The sequence below is a fragment of the Globicephala melas genome, chromosome 16, assembly GCF_963455315.2.
Source record: "Globicephala melas chromosome 16, mGloMel1.2, whole genome shotgun sequence".
NCBI lineage: Eukaryota > Metazoa > Chordata > Mammalia > Artiodactyla > Delphinidae > Globicephala > Globicephala melas.
Genome location: NC_083329.1, coordinates 27,881,773 through 27,907,715, shown reverse-complemented (window position 1 = coordinate 27,907,715; position 25,943 = coordinate 27,881,773). Strand labels below are relative to the sequence as shown.

Below are 25,943 nucleotides of genomic sequence, written 5' to 3'. Positions count from 1 at the left end.
GGAAACGCCCACACACCCTTCGACCTTAGGAATTCTGAGAGTATAGGCCATTTAATTTAAAAATTAAAAAAATTTTTTAAATTTATTTTTTGGCTGCATTGGGTCTTTGGTGCTGCACATGGGCTTTCTCCAGTTGTGGTGAGCAGGGGCTACTCTTCTTTGTGGTGCACAGGCCTCTCATTACAGTGGCTTCTCTTCTTGCAGAGCACAGGTCCTAGGCGAGCGGGCTTCAGTACTTGTGGCATGTAGGCTCAGTAGTTGTGGCTCACGGGCTTAGTTGCTCCACGGCATGTGGGATCTTCCTGGATCAGGGCTCGAACCTGTGTCCCCTGCATTGGCAGGCAGATTCATAACCACTGAACCACCAGGGAAGCCCCTCCTTGTAGTTTTGATTTCATTTCTCTAATAATTAGTGATGTTGAGCAGCTTTTCATGTGCTTCTTGGCCATCTGTATGTCCTCTTTGGGGAAATGTCTATTTAGGTCTTCTGCCCAGTTTTTGATTCGGTTGTTTGTTTTTTTAATATTGAGCTGCATGAGCTGTTTATATATTTTGGAGATTAATCCTTTGTCCGTTGATTTGTTTGCAAATATTTTCTCCCACTCAGGGTTGTTGTTTTGTCTTGTTTGTAGTTTCCTTTGCTTTGCAAAAGCTTTGAAGTTTCATTAGGTCCCATTTGTTTATTTTTGTTTTTATTTCCATTACTCTAGGAGGTGGATCAAAAAAGATCTTGCTGTGATTTATGTGAAAGAGTGTTCTTCCTATGTTTTCCTCGAAGAGTTTTATAGTGCCCGGTCTTACATTTAGGTCTCTAATCCATTTTGAGTTTATTTTTGTGTACGGTGTTAGGGAGTGTTCTAATTTCATTCTTTTACATGTAGCTGTCCAGTTTTCCCAGCACCACTTATTGAAGAGACTGTCTTTTCTCCATTGTATATCCTTGCTTCCTTTGTCATAGATTAGTTGACCATAGGTGTGGGGATTTATCTCTGGGCTTTCTATCCTGTTCCATTGATCTATATTTCTGGTTTTGTGCCAGTACCATATTGTCTTGATTACTGTAGCTTTGTAATACAGTCAGACTCAGGGAGTCTGATTCCTCCAGCTCCTTTCTATCCCCTTGAGACTGCTTTGGCTATTCGGGGTCTTTTGTGTCTCCATACAAATTTTAGGATTTTTTGTTCTAGTTCTGTAAAAAACGCCATTGGTAATTTGATAGGGATTGCATTGATTCTGTAGATTCCTTTGGGTAGTATAGTCATTTTCACAATATTGATCTTCCAATCCAAGAACATGGTATATCTCTCCATCTGTTTGTGTCATCTTTGATTTCTTTCATCAGTGTCTTATAGTTTTCTGAGTACACGTCTTTTACCTCCCTAGGTATTCCTAGGTATTTTATTCTTTTTGTTGCAGTGGTAAATGGGAGTGTTTCCTTAATTTCTCTTTCAGATTTTTCACCATTAGTGTATAGGAATGCAAGAGATTTCTGTGCATTAATTTTGTATCCTGCAACTTTACCAGATTCACTGATTTAGCTCTAGTGGTTTTCTGGTGGCATCTTTAGGATTCTCTTTGTATAGTATCATGTCATCTGCAAACAGTGACAGTTTTACTTCTTCTTTTCCTATTTGGATTCCTTTTTCTTCTCTGATTGCCGTGGCTAGGACTTCCAAAACTATGTTGAATAATACTGGTGAGAGTGGACATCCTTGTCTTGTTCCTGATGCTTTCAGTTTTTCACCATTGAGAATGATGTTTGCTGTGGGTTTGTCGTATGAGGCCTTTATTATGCTGAGGTAGGTTCCCTCTATGCCTACTTTCTGGAGAGTTTTTATCATAAATAGGTGTTGAATTTTGTCAAAAGCCTTTCTGCAACTATTGAGATGATCATATGGTTTTTATTCTTCAATTTGTTAATATGGTGTATCACATTGATTGATTTGCATATATTGAAGAATCCTTGCATCCCTGGGATAAAACCCACTTGATCGTGGTGTATGATCCTTTTAATGTGTTGTTGGATTCTGTTTGCTAGTATTTTGTTGAGGATTTTTGCATCTATATTCATCAGTGATATTGGTCTGTAATCTTCTTTTTTTGGAGTATCTTTGTCTTGTTTTGGTATCAGGGTGATGGGGGTCTCATAGAATGAGTTTGGGAGTGTTCCTTCCTCTGCAATTTTTTGGAACAGTTTGAGAAGGATGGGTGTTAGCTCTTCCCTAAATGTTTGATAGAATTCACCTGTGAAGCCATCTGGTCCTGCACTTTTGTTTGTTGGAAGATTTTTTTTTTTTTTTTTTTGTTGGAAGATTTTTAATCACAGTTTCAATTTCATTACTTGTGATTGGTCTGTTCATATTTTCTATTTCTTCCTGGTTCAGTCTTGGAAGGTTATACCTTTCTAAGAACTTGTCCCTTTCTTCCAGGTTGCTCATTTTATTGGCATAGAGTTGCTTGTAGTAGTCTCTTATGATGCTTTGTATTTCTGCGGTGTCCATTGTCACTTCTTTTTCATTTCTAATTTTATTGATTTGAGTCCTCTCCCTCTTTTTCTTGATGAGTTTAGCTAAGGGCTTATCAATTTTGTTTATCTTCTCAGACAACCAGCTTTTAGTTTTATTGATCTTTGCTATTGTTTTCTTTGTTTCTATTTCATTTATTTCTGCTCTGATCGTTATGATTTCTTTCCTTCTACTAACTTTGGGTTTTGTTTGTTCTTGTTTCTGTAGTTCCTTTAAGTGTAAGGTTAGATTGTTTAGTTGAGATTTTTCTTGTTTCCTGAGGTAGGATTGTATTGCTCTAAACTTCCCTCTTAGAACTGCTTTTGCTGCATCCCATAGGTTTTGGATCTTCATGTTTTCATTGTCATTTGTCTCTAGGTATTTTTTGATTTCCTCTTTGATTTCTTCAGTGACCTCTTGGTTATTAGTAACGTATTGTTTAGCCTCCATGTGTTTGTGTTTTTTATGTTTTTTTCCTTCTAATTGATATCTAATCTCATAGCGTTGTGGTCAGAAAGGATGCTTGATATGATTTCAATTTTCTTAAATTTACTGAGGCTTGATTTGTGACCCAAGATGTGCTCTATCCTGGAGATTACTCCATGTGCACTTGAGAAGAAAGTGTAATCTGCTGTTTTTGGATGGAATGTCCTATAGGCAGGCAGATTCTTAACCACTGGACCACCAGGTAAGTCCCATCATTATGTTATTTTATTATGGAATTTAACCTCACCTCCCAAACTAGTTTCCTCTTCTGTCTGTTCTCTCTTCAGTCTACTAGTTCTGCATCCCAAGTTAGGGAACCTAGCTGGCAAATTCAAAACTTCTCAGAATTCATGGAAGGAGGAGACTCTGAGTGACAAAAGACAAAACTCTTGTTAGCTAGAAAGGAGTGTGAAGGTGGGAAGAAAACAGAGATGCTCACATGTTAGCAAATCACATTAACATTTAGATCCAAAATTTACAGCTTCAAAATCCCCACCTCAAGGACCTCAGCTCTACTTTTTTTGTGTGGTAAAGTATACACGATATAAAACTTACCATTTTACCCATTTTTAAGTGTACAGTTTAGTGGCATTAAGTACATGCACATTGTTATGCAATCATCACCGTCGTCTATCTCCAGAACTTTATCTTCCCAAATTGAAACTCCATACCCATTAAACAATAACTCCCCATTCTCCCCCCTCCCCCTGCAAGCACCATTCTACTTTGTCTCTATGAGTTTGACTACTCCAGGTACCTCATATAAATGGAATCATACAATATTTGTCCTTTTGTGACTGGCTTATTTCACTTGGCATAATGTCTTCAAGGTTCATCCATTTGTAACATGCGTTAGACTATAAATCCTTCTTTTTGAAGGCTGAATAATATTCCATTGTATGTATATAATCACTCTTTGTTTATCCATTCATCCACTAATGGACGTTTGGGTTGTTTCCACATTTTTGGCTATTGTGAATAATGCTGCTAGGAACATGGGTGTACAAATATCTGTTGGAGAGAACTTTAAAAAAATCAGTTCTTTTGAGTATACACCCAGAAACTCAGCTCTGCTTTTATTTTTTTATTATTATTTTCTTTTACTTTTTTTGGGGGGGGGCATGCTGTGTGGCATATAGGATCTTAGTCCCCTGACCAGGGATCAAACGCTGTGCCCCCTACATAGGGAGCACAGAGTCTTAACCACTGTACTGCCTGGGAAGTCCCAAGCTCTGCTTTTAAAGCTTCTTTCCCTCCCAATGTCCTGGAGCCTGGGATGCCTGCTGGCATTTGAGCCATCCTTTTGTGGCAGCTACTCCTCATAGCACTCCACTGGGCCACCACTGGGCAGCTGTTCTAGCCATTCTCTTCTGGGTCACTGTTCTCTTAGCAATACTCAGCCTTTCCTTGCAATCTCCCCACTTGCTCTCCAACCCCCAGCCCTGCCCCTCATCACTTTCTGAAGAAGATGTAACTATGCATGTCTGAATCCTACCTGTGAACATGGTTTGAATTCTTATCCAAGGGGGCTCCTTGGGCCCCCATGTAAATCAATGGCTGCAAATAGATGGGGTGGGGCAGGGAGAGATTTGTGGTGGGGATTATCATTTCATCTGTTTATGATATTCTAATTATAGAGTGCCCAGAGCGCAAGGAAAGGGATTTTTGAGACTTGATATAAAGTCAAACATTCAAAGAAAATCTACTGTGGAAAAAAAGGATTTATTTTGTGAATGTGGCAGAAATCATGTAAGTGCTTTCCATTGGAAATAGGAAAAAATACACATAGGCCATTATATTAATTTCTCTATTTTGAAAAACTATAGAAAATCAGCATATCTCCAAAGCCACAGAAAGAGTGAAGGCTCCACTATTTGCCAATTGTCTCAGTAAAGGCCTTCTGTGGGCCTGGGCCTGGTTTGGCTGGATCATGGTTTATAAAGTACTCTATAGGATATAAGTATATTGTTTTACCCTTGGCGTTTTCAGGACCCAGATCCTTTTTGGCAAGGGATTTGTAGGTTTAAACAAATGTCCATCAAGCTTTTAGCGAGTAGTGTTTCTGTCCTAGCAGTATTTAAAATGAAAAGAGACTATGGGGTGGGAGAAGGAATGAGAGGAAAAAGCAATTACTTTGATTTAAGTTGTTAAAAGAGAAAAGTTCTTTTGTCTAGGGATAAAGCACAGCTTGTAGGGTTGTGGGATGTTGATAAACCCGGTAACAATGGGTTTGGTCTCTATGTCCTTTGGCTCCCCCAGGGGCTTCAGGACAAAGTTTTGCAGAATGGTGGTGAGAAACAGGAACAACTCCACGCGGGCCAGGCCCTCTCCAACACATGCCCGTTTCCCTGGAAGGAGGAGACAGTTCCATTAGCTTGCTCCAAATTCAAATACAATAGCTCGTATTCAAATACTATACACTCCTAACAGCCAATGAAAACACTGATCAGAAAAGGGATGGCTAAGAAACTGTTGGAGGACAATGAACTGGTACAGTTCTTCTAGACGGATATTTGTCAATACATATCAAAACTCTGAAGAAATTTTCACTCTTAATTCAGTAATTCTCCTTCTGGGGATTTATCTGTAGGAATTAGAGATTCACCTATGCGGGTGTCACTTGCATTGTTATTTATGACACTGATGAGTTAGTTGAAAACTAGACATCCACCTATACTGGATTAATTAAATAAATCCTTGTGCATCTATCATGCAACACAACCTAAACATGTTTGTACAGAAGATTATTTAATACTGTCTTATATCACAACACACTAAGCAAAAGCAGGTTATCAAATAGATTGTACAGAATGAGCCTGATTTTTTAAAATAAAATATACGTTTATTATGTATATCTAGACAACTGTGTGAAGTATATATAGCAAAATATTAACAGCGGTTATAGCCTGAATCTGAAATTCAGGCTATAGTCTGAAATTGCAAATGATTTTCCTTTTTCTTTTTTTCCTTTTTACAAATCCACCCATCCACTCATCCATCTATTTATGGCTGCGCTGGGTCCTCGCGGCTGCTCGCGCCCCGCCCCCCGCGCCCCCCCTACCCCCCCACCAGGCTGCGGAGAGCAGGGGCCACTCCTCGCCGCGGTGCGCCCAGCAGCCTTCGCTCCTTGGTATGTGGGAGCCCCTGGGCCAGGGCCGGAACCCGCGTCTCCCGCATTGGCAGGTGGACTCCCAACCACTGCACCACCAGGGAACTCCCTCTTTTCTTTTTTTTTTTTTTTTGCTCTTCTGCATTTTCCATCTTTTATATTGAACACTTACTATCACTGTGATTAGAAATAAAACATACTGTTATTTTTGAAAATACTAATCAAATGATTGACTAGGGTAACAAAGAAAAAGAATGGGTGCTGAGCAATCCTAAGTTGTCTTTATGACTTTATGAGAACTAGCAACTGGGAGCCAACCAGCGCTTGCAAAGAGGCAAGCGTATGTGGGGCTCAGGATTTCAGAGGGGAAGAAAGAGGATGAAGTGGCCAAGGTGTCTCTGATGGCCTCTCTAAGAATCAGAAAATTAATAATGGTTAATAATTGTTTAAGAAGAGAGAAACTTGAACATTTTGTTTTGAAAAAGTCATATTATGAAAGGGAGATCAACAGGCAAGAGTTTGTAAAAGGAGGTCCCTTTGTTATCTGATAATGTGTGACATCTGAATTAAATTGATTTGCCTTGGTTTCTTTAAAAACTAGCATTGAACTCAATCACCAAACAACAAAAGAGTCTCTGGAAGACTTACCTGATCCTACTGGTATACAGACTTAAATGGATCCATCCCGATTTGGGGGTTTATAACAGATTGATTTGATTGACTTTGCTATCATCAGTGGATTACTTAGTTATGCCATATTCAGTAAAGCTAAAAGTTATCCAAAAGGTTCATGTGTATGGTTTGGATGGGGTGTATTTGTATTTACCCATGGAAAAAGGCACGAAGTATTCTGTTTTCCTGACGCTGCCATTTTTATCCAAAAAGTGACCTGGGTCAAACTTCTCTGGGTTGGGAAATTCCTTGCAATCGTACAGGACCGAAGACAGTAATGGCAATACAGTAGCGCCCTGGAACCAAGAAATGGAGAGTGGAGTGGCACGTTATCATGCTTACCTTTGGTCCCTAAAAAGTCTAGTACTTTTAATCACAGTGGATTAAATAGGATCGAGCACTCTTAAGTTTGCCTGGAGAAAACTGTCTCATGTGATGGCTCTTTTACACACATCACCATACAAGATCTTTTATCAAGTAATAAGATGGTTCTCTGTGGGAAGAGCACTGTTATGGTCAATGTGCAATAATCAATTGTTAAAAAGCTAAGGTTTGCAACCCATATTGTCTAGACATGCGCTTTACTGGAATTGTTGCCTCAAATAGAAAGAGCTCACATTTCATAATTTTTTTCTTTCTGAATTCAAGTGTGAATGGAAGAAAATGAGAGATGGAAACTTGTAATCTATAAAATCTATTGGATCAAACCCCACTTCCCTCACTTGTAAAACGGGGTGGGGTAACAACAATAGGCTTTCCTCTTTGCCCCATTAGATTTTGTGAGATTTAAATGACAAAATAATAATGACCATTGATACGGAACGCTTCACATTTACCTGACACTGTGTTTAGTAGTTTATAAATTTAATTCTCACTTCAACCATATTCAGTAGGCTCTTTTTGTTTGTTTGTTTGTTTCACATTGTATAAATGCAGAAATTGAGATTCAGAGAGAAGAAATAACTTACTTGAGGTTATACTTTTAGCAAGTGGCATGGTTAGAATTTGACCCATCTATCTATGGGTCATAAAGCACCCCTGTTTAAGTGAAAGCCTCCTCTTCCCATTTTTACCTCATTTCGTATTTCCTGAAACGTTATTTCACAAGTTTTGGAGTAGGTAATACATGCACATGGTATAAAATACAAAAAAAAAAAAGTACAAAAGGGTACAAAGTGAAAATAAGTCTCTTTCCTAGACTCAAGTCCCCTGGTTTCCTTCTTAATGTAATCACTGTTACCAGTGTACGATATATCCTTTATGAGATATCTTATGAATTAAAAAAAAAAGGTACACACCTATTTCCTACTTTTTCCACAAATAGTAGCATCCTGTAGAGTTCTGTCGCTTGCTTAGTATTCTACTTTACATAAATAATTTTTAGGGAATTCCCTGGAGGTCCAGTGGTTAGGACTTGGTGCTTTCACTGCCGGGGGCCACTTTCGATCCCTGGTCGGGGATCTAAGATCCTGTAAGCCATGCAGCGTGGCCAAAAATAATAATAATAATAATTTTAAGTCCTTTTTAAATGAATATTCGGCACCAATACTGCTGCAATGAATATTATTTGGGGGGAAATATACACAAAAGATAAATTCCTAGTAGTGGAACTGCTTTTCAAATTGCTATGCACGTTTTGAATTTTCAGAGAAATTGCAATGATGCCTTCCATGGAAGTTACACCAATTTATACTACTAGCAAAAACATATGTTTTTTTATATCTTGCCAACATATTGTGACAAGTGAAAACATGTTTCTTTATCATTTTTATTTTCAATATATTTTATTGTGTAAGTATATTTTCACATATTTAAAACCATTTGTAATTACTTTCACTCAAATTTAAATTTTGTCTCCCATGCATTCTATCTGTTGGTTCTGGGGTTTTTTCATGCTGACTGTAGGAGTTCATTTTATTTTTCAGTAATTAGTTCTTTGTTCTTATGAACTATGAAACATTTTGTCTCAGTTTGTCATTTGTCTTTTGACTTTGTTTCTTTTTCTTAGGTAGATTTTTCTTACTTGCATGTAACCAAATTTATCCATTTTTAAATGTATAGCCCTCTTATTCCTCTTTTCTTTGGTCAATGTTAGAAAGTCTTTCTTCACTCTGAAATTCTCAAAAAAAGTTATTGCTTTTATCCTTAGCACTTTTATAGTTTAATATCCTATGTGTATATATTTGAGCCACCAAGAATAAATTTTCATATAAGATTTATTTTATATGAAAGTTTGAGGTAGGGATTTATTATTCTTTTTTTTCCAACTCCCCTGGGAGTTCTACAACTGAATAATCAATATTTTTCCTCTAGGTTACAAGGAAAAAGCCACTTTATCATATACTAAGTTTCCATGTATAATTACATTTATTTCTAGACTTTATTTGATTGATCTGTCTACTCAAGAAGCTGTATTATAGTGCTTTAATAACTGTGACCTTATATTTTAATATTTGGTAGGACCTGTCCCTGACTATTCTTTATTTTTTAATTTCCCACATCAAATTTGAGATCTGTTAGTTTAGTTCCAAAAAAGTATCTAGTTTATATTTTCATTGAGATCTCATAAATGCATAGATTAATTTCAGGGTAACTGCTATCTTCCTACCTGAACACAGAATAAATCTAATTTATTCAAAACTTGTGTATCTTTCATTAACATTTTAAGGGGTTTTTTTTTTTGGTATAAATCTTGCAAATTTCTTATCAAGTATATTCCTAAGTATTTTATCCTCGTTTTTATCAATAAAAAGCTTTTATTCATTATGTTTTTAAAACATAGCTTTTATTTTATATAGGGTAGAAATTGATTTTTTTAATAATAAATTTGTACCCAACCACTGGAAAATTCTGTTTTTGCAGTGGTACTTAAGTTAATTTTCTTGAGTTTTCCAGGTACAATTATGTCACCTACAAATCGACCCCGCCTCTTAAATGTTTTACCTCATTACCTTTTTCTAATTCTAGTTAAATACTGGTAATGGTGGATAGCCTTGTCTTATTCCTGATATTAATAGGAATGCTTTTAGTCAAAAAGCATGATTTGGGAAATATGTTTTCCATGGCTAATGAGGTATTTATCTATTCCTATTTTTTTAAGGGTTAAACTCTTTAATATTATCAAAAGCATTTTCTGTACAAATGTGATTATCATGTGATTTTTCTCTAAGTTCTACTTATATGGTGATAATAAACCAGATTTTCTGGTGTTAGACCATTCCTGTGTTCCTGATTACCTTCACTTGCTGGTGATGTAGTATTTTTAATGTGATGCTAGACTTATGTGTTAATAGACTTTTGCATTGACGTTTGGCAGTAAGGTTGGGAGCTGTTTCAGTTTTGCAGTATTCTGTCACCTTTTCTTCCTCTTCTATACTCTTGAATGGATTAAATGTAAAACCCAACCCCTTAATCACTACAGAAGACTGACTACTCTTTTGATAATTGTTAACTGTCATGGGCAGCAATGTCCCAAATGTGCTGGTATATGAGGTCTTCAGAGGAAAGAATTCGGGTTAAAGAAAGCTGACATTTGACTTGATTACTCTAGAGCTGCAGATACATTTTCCATCTCTTCCCCCTATTTAAAATCCATCATGGAAAATCAGGTTTCTGTTCCCACAACATTCGCATTAATGCAAATCACTTCTCCCTCAATACATTCTACGTGAGAGTGTGAGGGGCCTTGGGAGCCCCAGGTCAGCTTCCCCATTCCAGGAAGGCAGAGACAGGACCACAGAGGTGACATAATGGCCTGAGGGTGCACTGCATGGCAATGACAGATTGCAAACCCAGGTCATGTGACTCTGACCTTGTGTTCTTTCTATGTCTCTCAATTGCCTCTCTTCCTGAAACAGAACTGAGATGCCTCAGGCCCCACTGAGGTATCATGCTGCCCCTTCTATCCCACCCAGGTTTCCCAGACACCTCTAACCTTAGGGATGAAGTACTGTCTGAATTTCGTATCCCGGGCCACAGTACGGGGCATGTTAGAAGGAAGGAGGGTGATGTATCTTTGTATCTCATGAAGCACGGCCTCTGTATAGGGCAGCTTTATCTTGTCCTTCATGCAGGGGCTTTGGTTGCATCCAATTACACGGTCAATTTCTTCATGAACTTTGGCTGCAAAGACATGAATCATGAATGCTACTCAAGAGATGTGTCCCCTGGATACTTGGAAATGCTTACGATGTATAATAGACAGTGGCCTAGAAAAGGCTCCCAAGGTCAAAGACATGTTGCTAAACAGCCCACTGGTCTGCTCCTCAATGGAATTTCTATTTTCTATTTTCTGATCTAAAAGACCAGAGATTTTGCTGCAGGAAACATAAAAGCTGCATCAGCTATGTCCTTGGCCTCCTGCCTGAATTGGTTTGTCCTCCTGTATGGGTGAGGAGATGACCTCTGTGGCAGGGATTAAGGTTTACCCCAGATTCCTGGCAAAGCAGCTGTGGAGAGGAAATGTTTAATCCTCACTCTAGTGGGAGCATCTCCTTTGTCAGCCTCATCCAGTGTCCTACACATTTTGTGGGAATGGCAAACACCATTTTGTTAAGCAGTATAAACACTGGCTTTCTAAGACCTGTGCTCTGAGAACGTGCTTGAGAAAATCACGCTACTACAATTTCATTTTTTAATTTTAAATTACATTGGAGCTAAAAATTCCCTTTGGGGAGTCTGATCCATTCTCAAGACGGAAAAACACAGGCCTGTGAGGTGAAATAACTTGTTTGAGGTCACACAGCCAGGTATGGGCAGGCCGAGAATGAGAAGCCATCGTGGGAATCCATGCATCCCTCATCTAAATAGGGCTCACTCTTCAGCATTGCATCACATATGGAAGAGTTGGGATTCAGAAGCTCCTCTGTGTTTAAACTTAAATGAAAGCCTTTGGGTTCATAAAGGTCTCTCTTTCTTGTCAGCATCATTTGATATAATTCTGATCAAACCATGGATGACCCTTTGCATGACGTTCTACAAGGCAGTCCAAAGAAAGAGAAGTTGTCACTGCCAGTGGTATCTTCCCACCCTCACCAGTGCCAGGAGCTCATATTTTATCCTACATAAATACTTAGGATATTTGCTGTACCTTGAACCTCAGGGTATTTCATTAGGAGCAGGAACCCATAGCTCAGAGTGAGACTGGTTGTCTCTGTTCCCGCTGAAAACAGATTTGATCCACAGGTTGTCAAGTTCTCCAAGTGAAATTCAGACTCTGGGTTCTGTTTCTCCTGTAGATGGTAGAGTTAATGGCCACATGAGTTAAAAAGAAGGCAGTGGCTTATCAGAGCTCTATGATCACACCCCATCACTAGCAATAGGCTTCACTTTGTGCACGGTAGGGTGGTAGATAAAGAAATCCGTCATGGAATCGAAACTTCTGGTTCAAATCCCAGGTTGGTCAATGAACAGATGTGTGCCCTTGGCAAGTTACTTTACCTTTTTACTCAATTTCATCATCTGTGAAATTGGGGTAAAAAGTAGAACATATCCCATAGGGTTATTATAAAAATTAAAAGAATTAATGGGTGGAAGATCTTGGAAAAATTCTTCGTATATACAAATACTCAGTAAATGGTATCTTCTTTTATTATATTTAATGAAAAAGACTAGATGATAAGCTCTGTGTGAGCACAATGTAGAGAAATCACTGGTTTGGGACTGGTCTGTTTCCTTCACTTACAAAGACTTAGGTATTCACAGCCCCACACTCTCACATATGACACATCATTATTAATGGCATTTCATTTTTTTTTATTGGAGTATAATTGCTTTACAATGTTGTGTTAGTTTCTGCTGTACAACAAAGTAAATCAGCTATATGTATACATAAATCCCCTCCCTCTTAAGCCTCCCTTCCACCCACCCCCATTATTGGCATTTCTAATATGAAGATTGTACTTGTACATATAGGACATTTTAACTTATAATTTTTTGCATGGGATCTACAAAGTCTTTAGAAAATAAACTGATCCAGGGCTTAAAAACAGTGAGTGAGCTTTCTTTTTTTTTTTTTTTTTTTTTTGCACACTTCTAATGTTTAAATCAAGAATATATTTTTATTCTTATTTTTTTCATATATCTACATTAACTTTGCAAAAGTAATACATATACATCATAGAAATACAAATACATTGTAGTGTTACATACAGGAATGCATTATATGTGTACAAATACATGAACATTGTCAAAAAATTAGAAATTACAGGGGAACTAGAAGAAAATTAATCCTATCATTTAAGTAATAAACATTGACAATATTTTGGCATATATTCTCCAATTTTTTTCTTTTTTGTTGAATTTTAGAATTTATTTTTTTATACAGCAGGTTCTTATTAGTCATCCATTTTATACATATTAGTGTATATATGTCAATCCCCATCTCCCAATTCATCACACCCCACCCCCACTCCCCTGACTTTCCTCCCTTGGTGTCCATACGTTTGTTCTCTACATCTGTGTCTCTAATTCTGCCTTGCAAACCAGCTCATCTGTACCATTCTTCTAGATTCCACATATACACATTAATATACGATATTTGTTTTTCCCTTTCTGACTTACTTCACTCTGTATGACAGTCTCTAGATCAATTCACGTCTCTACAAATGACCCAATTTCATTCCTTTTTATGGCTGAGTAATATTCCATTGTATATATGTACCACATCTTCTTTATCCATTCGTCAGTCGATGGGGATTTAGGTTGCTTCCATGATTGGCTATTGTAAATATTGCTACAATGAACATTGGGGTGCATGTGTCTTTTTGAATTATGGTTTCCTCTGGGTATATGGCCAGGAATGGGATTGCTGGGTCATATGGTAATTTTACTTTCAGTTTTTTAAGGAACCTCCATACTGTTCTCCACAGTGGCTCTATCAATTTATATTCCCACCAACAGTGCAAGAGGGTTCCCTTTTCTCCACACCCTCTCCAGCATTCGTTGTTTGTAGATTTTCTCATGATGCCCATTCTAACTGGTGTGAGGAGAGATACCTCATTGTAGTTTTGATTTGAATTCTCTAATAATTAGTGATGCTGAACAGGTTTTCATGTGCTTCTTGGCCATCTGTATGTCTTCTTTGGAGAAATGTCTATTTAGGTCTTCTGCCCATTTTTTGATTGGGTTGTTTGTTTTTCTAATATTGAGCTGCATGAGCTGCTTATATATTTTGGAGATTAATCCTTTGTCTGTTGATTCATTTGCAAATATCTTCTCCCATTCTGAGGGCTGGCATTTCATCTTGTTTATAGTTTCCTTTGCTGTGCAAAAGCTTTGAAGTTTCATTAGGTCCCATTTGTTTATTTTTGTTTTCCTTTCCATTACTCTAGAAGGTGGGTCAAAAAAAGATCTTGCTGTGATTTTTGTCAAAGAGTGTTCTTCCTATGTTTTCCTCTAAGAGTTTTATAGTGTCCGGTCTTACATTTAGATCTTTAATCCATTTTCAGTTTATTTTTGGGTATGGTGTTAGGGAGTGTTTGAATTTCATTCTTTATTTTTTTTTTTTGAATTTCATTCTTTTACATGTAGCTGTCCAGTTTTCCCAGCACCACTTATTGAAGAGACTATCTTTTCTCCATTGTATATCCTTGCCTACTTTGTCATAGATTAGTTGACCATAGGTGTGGGGATTTATCTCTGGGCTTTCTATCCTGTTGCATTGATCTATATTTCAGTTTTTGTGCCAGTACCATATTGTCTTGATTACTATAGCTTTGTAGTATAGTCTGAAGTCAGGGAGTCTGATTCCTCCAGCTCCATTTTTTTCCCCTCAAGATTGCTTTGGCTATTCGGGGTTTTTGTGTCTCCATACAAATTTTAAGACTTTTTTATTCTAGTTCTGTAAAAAGTGCCATTGGTAATTTGATAGGGATTGCATTGAATCTTTAGATTGCTTTGGGTAGTATAGTCATTTTCACAGTACTGATTCTTCCAATCCAAGAACACGGTATATCTCTCCATCTGTTTGTGTCATCTTTGATTTCTTTCATTAGTGTCTTATAGTTTTCTCAGTACAGGTCTTTTACCTCCTTAGTAGGTTTGTTCCTAGATACTGTATTCTTTTTGTTGCAGTGGTGAATGGAGGTGTTTCCTTAATTTCTCTTTCTGATCTTTTGTTGTTAGTGTATAGGAATGCAAGAGATTTCTGTGCATTAATTTTGTATCCTGCAACTTTACCAGATTCACTGATTAGCTCTAGTAGTTTTCTGGTGGCATCTTCAGGATTCTCTATGTATAGTGTCATGTCATCTGCAAACAGTGACAGTTTTACTTCTTCTTTTCCTATTTGGATTCCTTTTATTTCTTTTTCTTCTCTGATTGCCATGGCTAGGACTTCCAAAACTATGTTGAATAACAGTGGCAGGAATGGACATCCTTGTCTCGTTCCTGATCTTAGAGGAAATGCTTTCAGTTTTTCACCATTGAGAATGATGTTTGCTGTGGGTTTGTCGTATGAGGCCTTTATTATGTCGAGGTAGGTTCCCTCCAGGCCCACTTTCTGGAGAGTTTTTATCATAAATTGGTGTTGAATTTTGTCAAAAGCCTTTTCTGCATCTATTGAGATGATCATATGGTTTTCATTCTTCAGTTTGTTAATATGGTGTATCACATTGATTCATATGCGTACGTTGACGAATCCTTGCATCACTGGGATGAATCCCACTTGATCATGGTGTATGATCCTTTTAATGTGTTGCCGGATTCTGTTTGCTAGTATTTTGTTGAGGATTTTTGCATCTATATTCATCAGCGATATTGGTCTGTAATTTTCTTTTTTCTTTTTTTTTTTTTTGCGGCACGCGGGCCTCTCACTGCTGTGGCCTCTCCCGCTGCAGAGCACAGGCTCCGGATGCGCAGGCTCAGCGGCCATGGCTCACGGGCCCAGCCACTCCGCGGCATGTGGGATCTTCCTGGACCAGGGCACGAACCCGTGTCCCCTGCATCAGCAGGCGGACTCTCAACCACTGTGCCACCAGGGAAGCCCTGTAATTTTCTTTTTTTGGAGTATCTTTGTCTTGTTTGGTATCAGGGTGATGTGGATCTCATAGAATGAGTTTGGGAGTGTTCCTTCCTCTGCAATTTTTTGGAAGAGTTTGAGAAGGATGGGTGTTAGCTCTTCCCTAAATGTTTGATAGAATTCACCTGTGAAGCCATCTGGTCCTGCACTTTTGTTTGCTGGAAGATTTTTAATCACAGTTTCAATTTCATTACTTGTGATTTGTCTGTTCATATTTTCTATTTCTTCCTGGTTCAGTCTTGGAAGGTTATACCTTTCTAAGAACTCGTCCCTTTCTTCCAGGTTGCTCATTTTATTGGCATAGAGTTGCTTGTAGTAGTCTCTTATGATGCTTTGTATTTCTGTGGTGTCCATTGTCACTTCTTTTTCATTTCTAATGTTATTGATTTGAGTCCTCTCCCTCTTTTTCTTGATGAGTCTGGCTAAAGGGTTATCAATTTTGTTTATCTTTTCAGACAACCAGCTTTTAGTTTTATTGATCTTTGCTATTGTTTTCTTTGTTTCTATTTCATTTATTTCTGCTCTGATTGTTATGATTTCTTTCCTTCTACTAACTTTGGGTTTTGTTTGTTCTTGTCTCTGTAGTTCCTTTAGGTGTAAGGTTAGATTGTTTATTTGAGATTTTTCTTGCTTCTTGAGGTAGGATTGTATTGCTCTAGAACTGCTTTTGCTGCATCCCATAGGTTTTGGATTGTCATGGTTTGTTGTCATTTGTCTCTAGGTATGTTTTGATTTCCTCTTTGATTTCTTTAGTGATCTCTTGGTTATTTAGTAGCACACTGTTTAGCCTCCATGTATGTGTGTTTTTTCCAGTTTTTTTCCTGTAATTGATTTCCAATCTCATAGCATTGTTGTCAGAAAAGATGCTTGATCCGATTTCAATTTTCTCAAATTTTCCAAGGCTTGATTTGTGACCCAAGATATTATCTATCCTGGAGAATGTTCCATGTACACTTGAGAAGTAGGTGTATTCTGCCACTTTTGGGTGGAAAGTTCTATAAATATCAGTTAAATCTATCTGGTCTAATGTGTCATTTAAAGCCTGTGTTTCCTTATTAATTTTCTGTCTGGATGATTTGTCCATTGGTGTAAGTGAGGTGTTAAAGTCCCCCACTATTATGATGTTACTGTCGATTTCCTCTTTTATAGTTGTTAGCATTTGCCTTATGTAATGAGGTGCTCCTATGTTGGGTGCATATATATTTATAATTGTTATATTTTCTTCCTGGGTTGATCCCTTGATCATTATGTAGTGTCCTTCCTTGTCTCTTGTAACATTCTTTATTTTAAAGCCTATTTTATCTGATATGAGTATTGTTACTCTAGCTTTCTTTTGGTTTCCATTTGTATGGAATATCTTTTTCCATCCCCTCACTTTCCGTCTGCATGTGTCCCTAAGTCTGAAGTGGGTCTCTTGTAGACAGCACGTATATGGGTTTTGTTTGTGCATCCATTCAGTGAGCCTGTGTCATTTGGTTGGAGCATTTAATCCATTCACATTTAATTCAGCATTTAATCCATTCATTAAGGTAATTATCGATATGTATGTTCCTATTACCGTTTTCTTAATTGTTTTGGGGTTTTTTTTGTAGGTTCTTTTCTTCTCTTGTGTTTCCCACTTAGAGAAGTTCCTTTAGCATTTGTTGTAGAGCTGGTTTGGAGGTGCTGAATTCTCTTAGCTTTTGCTTGTCTGTAAAGCTTTTGATTTCTTCGTCGAATCTGAATGAGATTCTTGTGGGTAGAGTAATCTTGGTTGTAGGTTCTTCCCTTTCACCACTTGAAATATACCATGCCACTCCCTTCTGGCTTGTAGAGTTTCTGCTGAGAAATCAACTGTTAACCTTATGGGAGTTCCCTTGTATGTTATTTGTCGTTTTACCCTTGTTGCTTTTAATAATTTTTCTTTGTCTTTAATTTTTGTCAGTTTGATTACTATGTGTCTCAGCGTGTTTCTCCTTGGGTTTATCCTGCCTGGGACTCTCTGTGCTTCCTGAACTTGGGAGGCTATTTCCTTTCCTACATTAGCGAAGTTTTCAACTATAATCTCTTCAAATATTTTCTCAGGTCCTTTCCCTCTCTCTTCTCCTTCTGGGACCCCTATAATGCGAATGTTGTTGCATTTAATGTTGTCCCAGAGGTCTTAGGCTGTCTTCATTTATTTTCATTCTTTTTTCTTTATTTTGTTCCACAGCAGTGAATTCCACCATTCTGTCTTCCAGGTCACTTATCCGTTCTTCTGCCTCAGTTATTCTGCTATTGATTCCTTCTAGTGTATTTTTCATTTCAGTTATTGTATCGTTCATCTCTGTTTGTTTGTTCTTTAATTCTTCTAGGTGTGTGTTCTTTAATTCTTCTAGGTCTTTGTTAAACATTTCTTGCATCTTCTCAGTCTTTGCCTCCATTCTTTTTCCGAGGTCCTGGATCATCTTCACCATCATTATTCTGAATTCTTTTTCTGGAAGGTTGCCTATCTCCACTTCACTTAGTTGTTTTTCTGGGGCTTTATCGTATTCCTGCATCTGGTACATGGTCCTCTGCCTTTTCATTTTGTCTGTCTTTCTGTGAATGTGGTTTTCATTCCACAGGCTGCAGGATTGTAGCTCTTCTTGCTTCTGCTGTCTACCCTCTGGTGGATAAGGCTATCTAAGAGGCTTGTGCAAACTACCTAATGGGAGGGACTGGTGGTGAGTAGAACTGGGTGTTGCTCTGGTGGGAAGAAGCTCAGTAAAACTTTAATCCGCTGTCTGCTGATCAACCTCCCTGTTGGTTGTTTGGCCTGAGGTGACCCAGCACTGGAGGCTACAAGCTCTTTGGTGGGGCTGTTGGTGGACTCCTGGATGGCTCATGACAAGGAGTACTCCCCAGAACTTCTGCTGCCAGTGTCCTTGCCCTCACGGTGAGACGCAGCCACACACACCCCGACCTCTGCAGGAGACCCTCCAACACTAGCAGGTAGGTCTGGTTCAGTCTTCTATGGGTCACTGCTCTTTCCCCCTGCGTCCCGATGTGCACACTACCTTGTGTGTGCCCTCCAAGAGTGGAGTCTCTGTTTCCCCCAGTCCTGTTGAAGTCCTTCAGTCAAGTCCTGCTAGCCTTCAAAGTCTGATTCTCTGGGGGGTTCCTCCTCCTGTCGCCGGACCCCCAGGTTGGGAAGCCTGACTTGGGGCTCAGAACCTTCACTCCAGTGGGTGGACTTCTTTTTTTTCCAATTTTTTTTAAAGAATTTGTTTTTTGTTTTTTAATTTATTTAGTTTTGGCTGTGTTGGGTCTTCGTTGTTGCACGGGCTTTCTCTAGTTGCAGTGAGTGGGGACTACTCTTCGTTGTGGTGTGTGGGCTTCTCATTGCGGTGGCTTCTCTTGTTGCGGAGCATGGGCTCTAGACACATGGGTTTCAGTAGTTGCAGCACATGGGCTCAGCAGTTGTGGTGCATGGGCTTAGTTGCTCTGCAGCATGTGCAATCTTCCCGGACCAGGGATCGAACCCGTGATCCCTGCATTGGCAGGCAGATTCTTAACCACTGTGCCACCAGGGAAGTCCCAGTGGGTGGACTTCTGTGGTATAATTGTTCTCCAGTTTGTGAGTCACCCACCCAGTGGTTATGGGCTTTGATTTTATTGTGCTTGAGCCCCTCCTACTGTCTCATTGTGGCTTCTCCTTTGTCTTTGGATGTGGGGTATCTTTTTTGGTGAGTTCCAGTGTCTTCCTGTCGATGACTGTTAGCAGTTAGTTGTGATTCCAGTGCTCTCGCAAGAGGGAGTGAGTGCATGTCCTTCCACTCTGCCATCTTGAACCAATCTCTGAGCTTTCTATTTTACAATTACTATACTAAAAATAATAGGGATTAAATCTTCTTCGTTGATGTATCCCCAACCCTTGGCATAATAGCCAGACTAAGAATTTGTTGAATAAATTATTGTTTAATATATATAAACTAGTTAAGCTAATAAAATCTCTATTTTTCACTATAATTAAATTATTTTCATTGCTGATTAACTTTTGGTGGGCTTTTAAACCACTGTTTTTAAATTTAAGAAAAGTATTAGAGCACTCCTTTTAACTATTAGCTTTACTTTTAAAGCTCTGAATCAAATTTTTCTTAACTCAGTTTCTTTATACCATGTCTCTCCTGTTCATTTCAAAATGGGATGATTTCTGCATATGGATGTCAAGTTTTTAGGCACGTTGCCACTTCCTACCTATAGTTCTTACTGCCTTGATCTGGAATACTGAGCATTTTAAATAACTCCCTCACAACAGAAAGTTCCAGTAGGTTTTTAAAAATCTTTGCTTGGGAAGAGAGTGAGGGAGAAAATGGAAATATCAATATATCTTCTATTTATGTTCTAACTCTGTAATTTAGCTAAGTAGAATGAACTCCACCATTTTGTTTAATTCTTAACACACCCAAATCTGTTATGTAGTAAGCTTTAGAGATTAAAACATAATGCAACAAAACTTACAGGAAAGCAGAAATGCTTCAGAAGTTTCTACCCATTTTCTATTGATAGTTATCTTAAAGGAAAAATAGATGTGGAGGGCAGGAGAGGAAGGAATGGTTGAAATCCAGACGTTGGCGTATCAACTTTCTTTTGTTCCTTCCTCTACTCTTTCAGAGGATCTCAAGGCTTTGGTATGTATGTTAACAACTGTCCGTGGTCCCTTTCCAGTGTTTCCTGTATTGTTGAATGGCCCCAGCTTCCATCCAGTTAGGCAAGCCAGGAACACAGCTCCTCATCTCTTGCATTTCCCAACTCACCACCAAGACTGTTAATTTTACCTCCTAAAAGTATCTCAAATCTATCCACGTCTCTTCATTTCCACCACCAGTACCCTTGGCCATCTACTTTGCCTTGGGCCAGTGCAATCATCTCGTACAGAAAATGCTATTGGTGCCCTGCTCAGATCCCTTTTACTGGTTCTGATAACCTACCTCACAGCTGCTTTGGCTCACACCTGCAACTTTCTCTGGAGTCCCTTGGACACTGGAGCCACAATGACAAGAGAAGCCTGGGAGGGAATCAGTCTCCCAGACCACCCTCATGGGGCTGCCTGTGACCAATGACTGATAGGTGCAAGAGTACAAAAGCCCAGCTCCGTTGCCCCAGGGAAGGACAAACTCTGCAGTGCAATTTATACTCTAGAGCCCCCTGTAGGATCAGGTAGAGACTAGGCTTCACCTGAAACCACATCTATTTTTAATTTTTCCCCTTCCTTATCCTGTTTCTCTCATTCACATACATAGAAGTTTCTCCTGATAGCACTCCCTTAATAAATCACTTCCACACAAATCCCTATTTTAGGCTCTGCCACCAGAAAATTTACCCTGAAACAACTCCTAGCTGTTCTCCTTGCATCCACTGTTGACCCCTACAATCTGTTCTCCACATCACAAATATGGTCATCCTTTACACAGTGCTTAGACCCTGCAAATGATTTTCACTGATATTAGGATAAAAGCTAAACTAATTAATGTGTCCTGCCAGGCCCTGCATGAATGGTCTGCCTGCTGACCTCTTGCTGTTTCAGCTTCTCTCCTACCACTCTCCCCTGCTCCCTCCCTTCCAGCCACACTGACTTTCTCTCTACCCCCTCATATCCCCAAGCTTCCCTCTGCCTCAGGGCCTTTGCACATCTTGTTCCTCTGCTTGGTATATTTTTCTTTGCTACTTTTATGTAGATAATCCCTACTCACCTTTCAGCTCTCAGCTCAATTGTTCACCTATGTGAGCAGGGATGTATCCACTGGGCCTTGGTTTAGAAGTCCCTTCCTGACTCGAATTAGACTAGCATTAGCGTTCCTGCCACATTCTCCCATAACAATCTTGTACTTCCCCTATTAGCACTTCATTGTTACTGTTTGTTTTGATGATCTTTGCACTAGACTGTAAGCTCCATTAAGTCAAGGACTGTATCTTTGTTAATTAATTAATTCAATAATTATTTCAATAAATATTTATGTGCATCTACAATATTTTAGGCATTGTGCTAGTTGCTGATGATACAAAGCGTGAAAAATCGACAATACTCCAGCCCTTTGGAGTATACAGTGTAGTGGAGAATATAGAGGTAAATTAAATAAATATTTTGTTAAACTATGATAAGTGCTATGAAAGAAAATTACAGGGTAGTATCTGATTCATCATTTTATTCCATTTACCAAGCACCATGACTGATACAGAGTTGGTGCTAAATAAAATCTTTAAATGATTGAATTAAAAACCTGGTTATTTTTTTCTCTCTTTTCCAGACAAACATCTAGTCCTCTGAGAGCCAACAACAAACTTTTCCATCAGAATGAAGAGGCTATTTCGATGTATACTGTTGATAAGTGGAATGAGCTTGAATGACTCTATTGACCCCAGGGAAATTTCTAAGAAGAAAACAGGGCATCAACATGCCTTCCTTCAACATGTTTTCTAAGGAAATCAAGCTTTCCAAATCAGCCCTCCTAGAGATTAAGAAGACTAAACAAGTTATTATTAATTGTTTGCTATAACTTGCACATTTATGATATACTTGAGTGGTTTTTCTTTTGTTTATATATATCTGAGGAAATTTGGCATAAATGAGGTTAATTTTATAGGGTTGAAAGAATTATTTTCAGGTTTTAAGCTGTTATATGTGTATATACATTTAAATATCTTTTTTTACAATCTATTGTTTGTCACAGTCTTGACTGTTTTTCTACTGATGTTCTCTTGGACACTCATGCTGGTATTTTATGTCAGTGATGTTCTAAGGGTTGGTGGCTGTGTGATACTTGCTATTCAATATGTTTAATACCATCCATGGTTAACGTATAATGTATTTGTCTTAGAACCCTTTATCCATCACCAGTTTCAAATAACAAGATTGTTCTATGGGAAAACACAATCCAGTTTTTATAATGTATTGGTCTATGACATGCTACCTGGGAAGCACTGTGGCAAAAATGGCTGACTATGTATGTGTAAATAATGTGTAGAGAAGATGCATGTGTGTTTAGCCACCCCAAGATAAATATATGCTCAGAAACATGCATATATATATGCATGTTTATATATATATTTTTATATATATATATGTAGCTCATTGTAAATATGTATCGAGAACACTTCATTAAATGCTAATATCCAAGTGTAGGAAGTAAATAAAAATACAAAGGAAAAAGAGGGCTTTGGACTATTTTTAAATTTCTGTTATTGTTAATAGTGTACCCCATTGCCATAAGATATCAAAATATTAAGAATTACCAAAATGGGGACTTCCCTGGTGGCGCAGTGGTTAAGACTCCACACTTCCAATGCAGGGGGCCTGGGTGAGATCCCTCGTCAGGGAACTAGATCCCACATGCATCATGCAACTAAGAGTTCACATGCCACAACTAAGGAGCCTGCCTGCCGCCACTGAGACCCAGCACAACCAAATTAAAAAAAAAAAAAGAATTACCTACATGGTGTGATTATGCTTTCCTGCATTTCCATGGACTGATAAAATATAATACCAGGGAAAGGTGTCACATACAGTACCTGCTCCATCTTGCTGAGGAAACAGTCAATGTAGTCTCGAGGGTTATTATGATCCAGGGACTTCTGATGCTCCTTCACTTTTTCCAGAATAAAATATTTAACATCATTAAGCCTTTTTGAGAATGCTTTGTGCTCTCCAGGGAGATGCTTTATGAGTTTTGGCCATAGATTGTAAATCTAAAATGAGAAAAAAAATACATCAGCAATTCAGTTTGTGAAGAGAGACCAGTGTTTCTAAGTGGAGCACCTAACCCTCTGTGGGGTCTGGCTAGGGAGAATCCCTTCCTCAAGCTTCTGAGCAGAAAAGAAGGGAAGGTGACCATCACGTACATGAGAGAGCAGCCCCTTCCCATCTCCTTGCTCAATCACCCTTGGCCAACCTCAGAGTCGAGAAGGGGAGAATGTGCGTAGGGGCCTTAAAAGAAACATAGGCAACGGGGAACGTGATGTCTTCTTTTGTGGGAGTCAACTCACAGAAGCAAGCAGAGGGCAGCCTTCCATAGGTGCTGGGGTAAGCGACACTGCACTCATCCACTCGACAAGACACACGTTGTGGGAAGGTGACAGTGCTTGTGTTGGCACGTGCTCGTGGGGCAGGGTGGGGAGCTCACAGCCCTTTATCCTGCCTATGGGCTCCCAGTGCCCCCATGAGATCAACTGCAAGGGCAGATGCAGACTTGGCCTTACCTGGTTCCAGGGAGAGCTTATTCGATTAAAATTTTTATTTAACACACTCAACAGGGAGAGTAACGTCTTATTGTTGTAGTGGAAACGCTCATTGAAGAGGACGGAGCAGATCACGTTGCAGGAAGCACAGGAGAGGATGAAGACAGGGTCCGAGGGCTGAGCTGATGTGAGAAAAAAAAAATTCTAACATTTAGAATTTTCATCAGCTTGCATTAGGGCTTCAAGAACAGGGCCTCCCTCTTGCTCAGATTGATACCTATATTTTATTTTCTCTAAACTTCTTCAAATTAGGATGTAGGGATCTTCTACTAGTAGTACATGCTCTATAGTATTATACTACGCTACTACTACTAATTATTATGTTACTCAATGAATACTGTAATAGTCATAAGAGCAACAGGTAATATTATGGAGTATTATACATGCTGGATACTGTGTAAATGTTTTGCAAACTGTAACGTTTTGCAGTACTGTAATAGCCATAAGAGCAACAAGTAATATGGAGTATTATATATGCTGGATACTGTGTAAATGTTTTGCAAACTTTATTATTTAACCCTCATTCTGAGGTTTGATTTTTAGCCCCATTTTTCACATGAGGAAACTGCGTTTTAGAAAAGTTAAGTAACTTGTCCAAATTTACACATCCAGTAAGTGCCGAAGTTGGGAGATGAATCCAAACAAAAGGATTCGTGAGTCCTAAGTAACAGTTTTGGGTCATTTTCTTCCTGCTGCCTTTTTCCTAGTCAACGCCCTGACTCATAGAGCAGATTGTGGACTATTGCGTGCCTCCCAAAGGAGGAGCTTTGGTGGGAAGCTCTGTGTGTAGAAGCCCCTTGCCCCAAAGGATGGTCAATGGAACGCACCCTCTGTTTTCCTGAGCTCCTCCACCAGAAACTGGGCCTCCTCCTGGACCCTCTCCTCGAGGCCCCTCTTCCCCATCCCAAAGTTCCTCAGGGTCATGAGGGAGAAGCGTCGCATTTGTTTCCACCTGTTTCCATTACTGAAAAAGATTCCTAGGAAAAGAAGCAAAGAGCAGGAAAGAATTTTGCATCATGGAGTCCGACTTTCCCTGAAGCTTATCCCCTGTGTCCACCCTGCACTGTTGCCAGTGCCCCTTTTCAGGGATTTAGCAACTGGCCTTTGAAGAGCACAACATATTCTTTGGTTTGGGTGAAATATTTGTCACAAAGAAAATAAAACCCAAGCTCTGGTCAACAGAGGGCAGGGGTGATGGAGTCAGGAGGCGGATCATTGGCAGGTAGAGAACATTCCCAAGTGTGGGAAGGGCCCTCTGTCTGGTTTTGTTAAAAGTAGTAAAGACGGGCATGTGTTCTCACAAACCTCTTTCCTGAGTGTCTGTTTTACACTTAATATCCCTCTAACTTGTGGTTTAATTCTACCTGTGATTTTCTCTATTAGAGGATAAGCAACTGGAAAGCAGAGCAATAGGGAATATATGTTTCCATTTGCCTCTGAAATTACTACAGCTAATGTTAGCTAATCTGAACAAGGAGAAACTCGGGAGCAAAGGAACTCAGTATGTTCACACCAGTGTTTTTTCATTCCTTCCTCTGTACAAAACCAGTTACGTGTCCTGAATTTCCTTAATGCACCACCAGTTTCCTAGTGCCCCAAATCCAAACCTCAGGACATCTTCACATCCCTCTTGCCCTTCACCCTATACATCTGCACTTGGTAAGTCCTGTCGATTCCACCTCCAAAATGTCTTTCTCATCTGTCCCTTCTTGTCAATTCATACTACGCTACCACACTTCAGGTTCTAATACTTTTACAGATTTTAAAAGTTCTAATCATCTTCAAACCAGTTTCCCTTTTCACTCCTCTAAATCTACAGTTTCCAGGTTACTCAAAATCAAATACAGGGACAATGAGGCTGGTGCTAAAAATCATTCAGTGGGTCCCTCTACCCCACCCCCACCTCCCCACCTCAGTC

The 25,943-nt window shown here is 39.0% G+C and overlaps 1 protein-coding gene across 1 annotated transcript in view; it reads right to left on the bottom strand.

Moving 5' to 3' along the window:
• Positions 1-5,129: 5,129 nt before the first annotated feature.
• Positions 5,130-25,943, bottom strand: part of LOC115857893 (cytochrome P450 2C23-like) — a 31,523-nt gene continuing 10,709 nt past the window's right edge. The window contains exons 3-9 of the mRNA XM_030865342.2: positions 24,853-25,002; positions 23,987-24,147; positions 23,300-23,476; positions 11,861-12,002; positions 10,706-10,893; positions 6,926-7,067; positions 5,130-5,338 (exon numbers count right to left, since the gene is read on the bottom strand). Of these exons, the coding sequence (XP_030721202.1) occupies positions 5,130-5,338; positions 6,926-7,067; positions 10,706-10,893; positions 11,861-12,002; positions 23,300-23,476; positions 23,987-24,147; positions 24,853-25,002 (1,169 nt within the window). The remainder of the gene's footprint in view (positions 5,339-6,925; positions 7,068-10,705; positions 10,894-11,860; positions 12,003-23,299; positions 23,477-23,986; positions 24,148-24,852; positions 25,003-25,943) is intronic.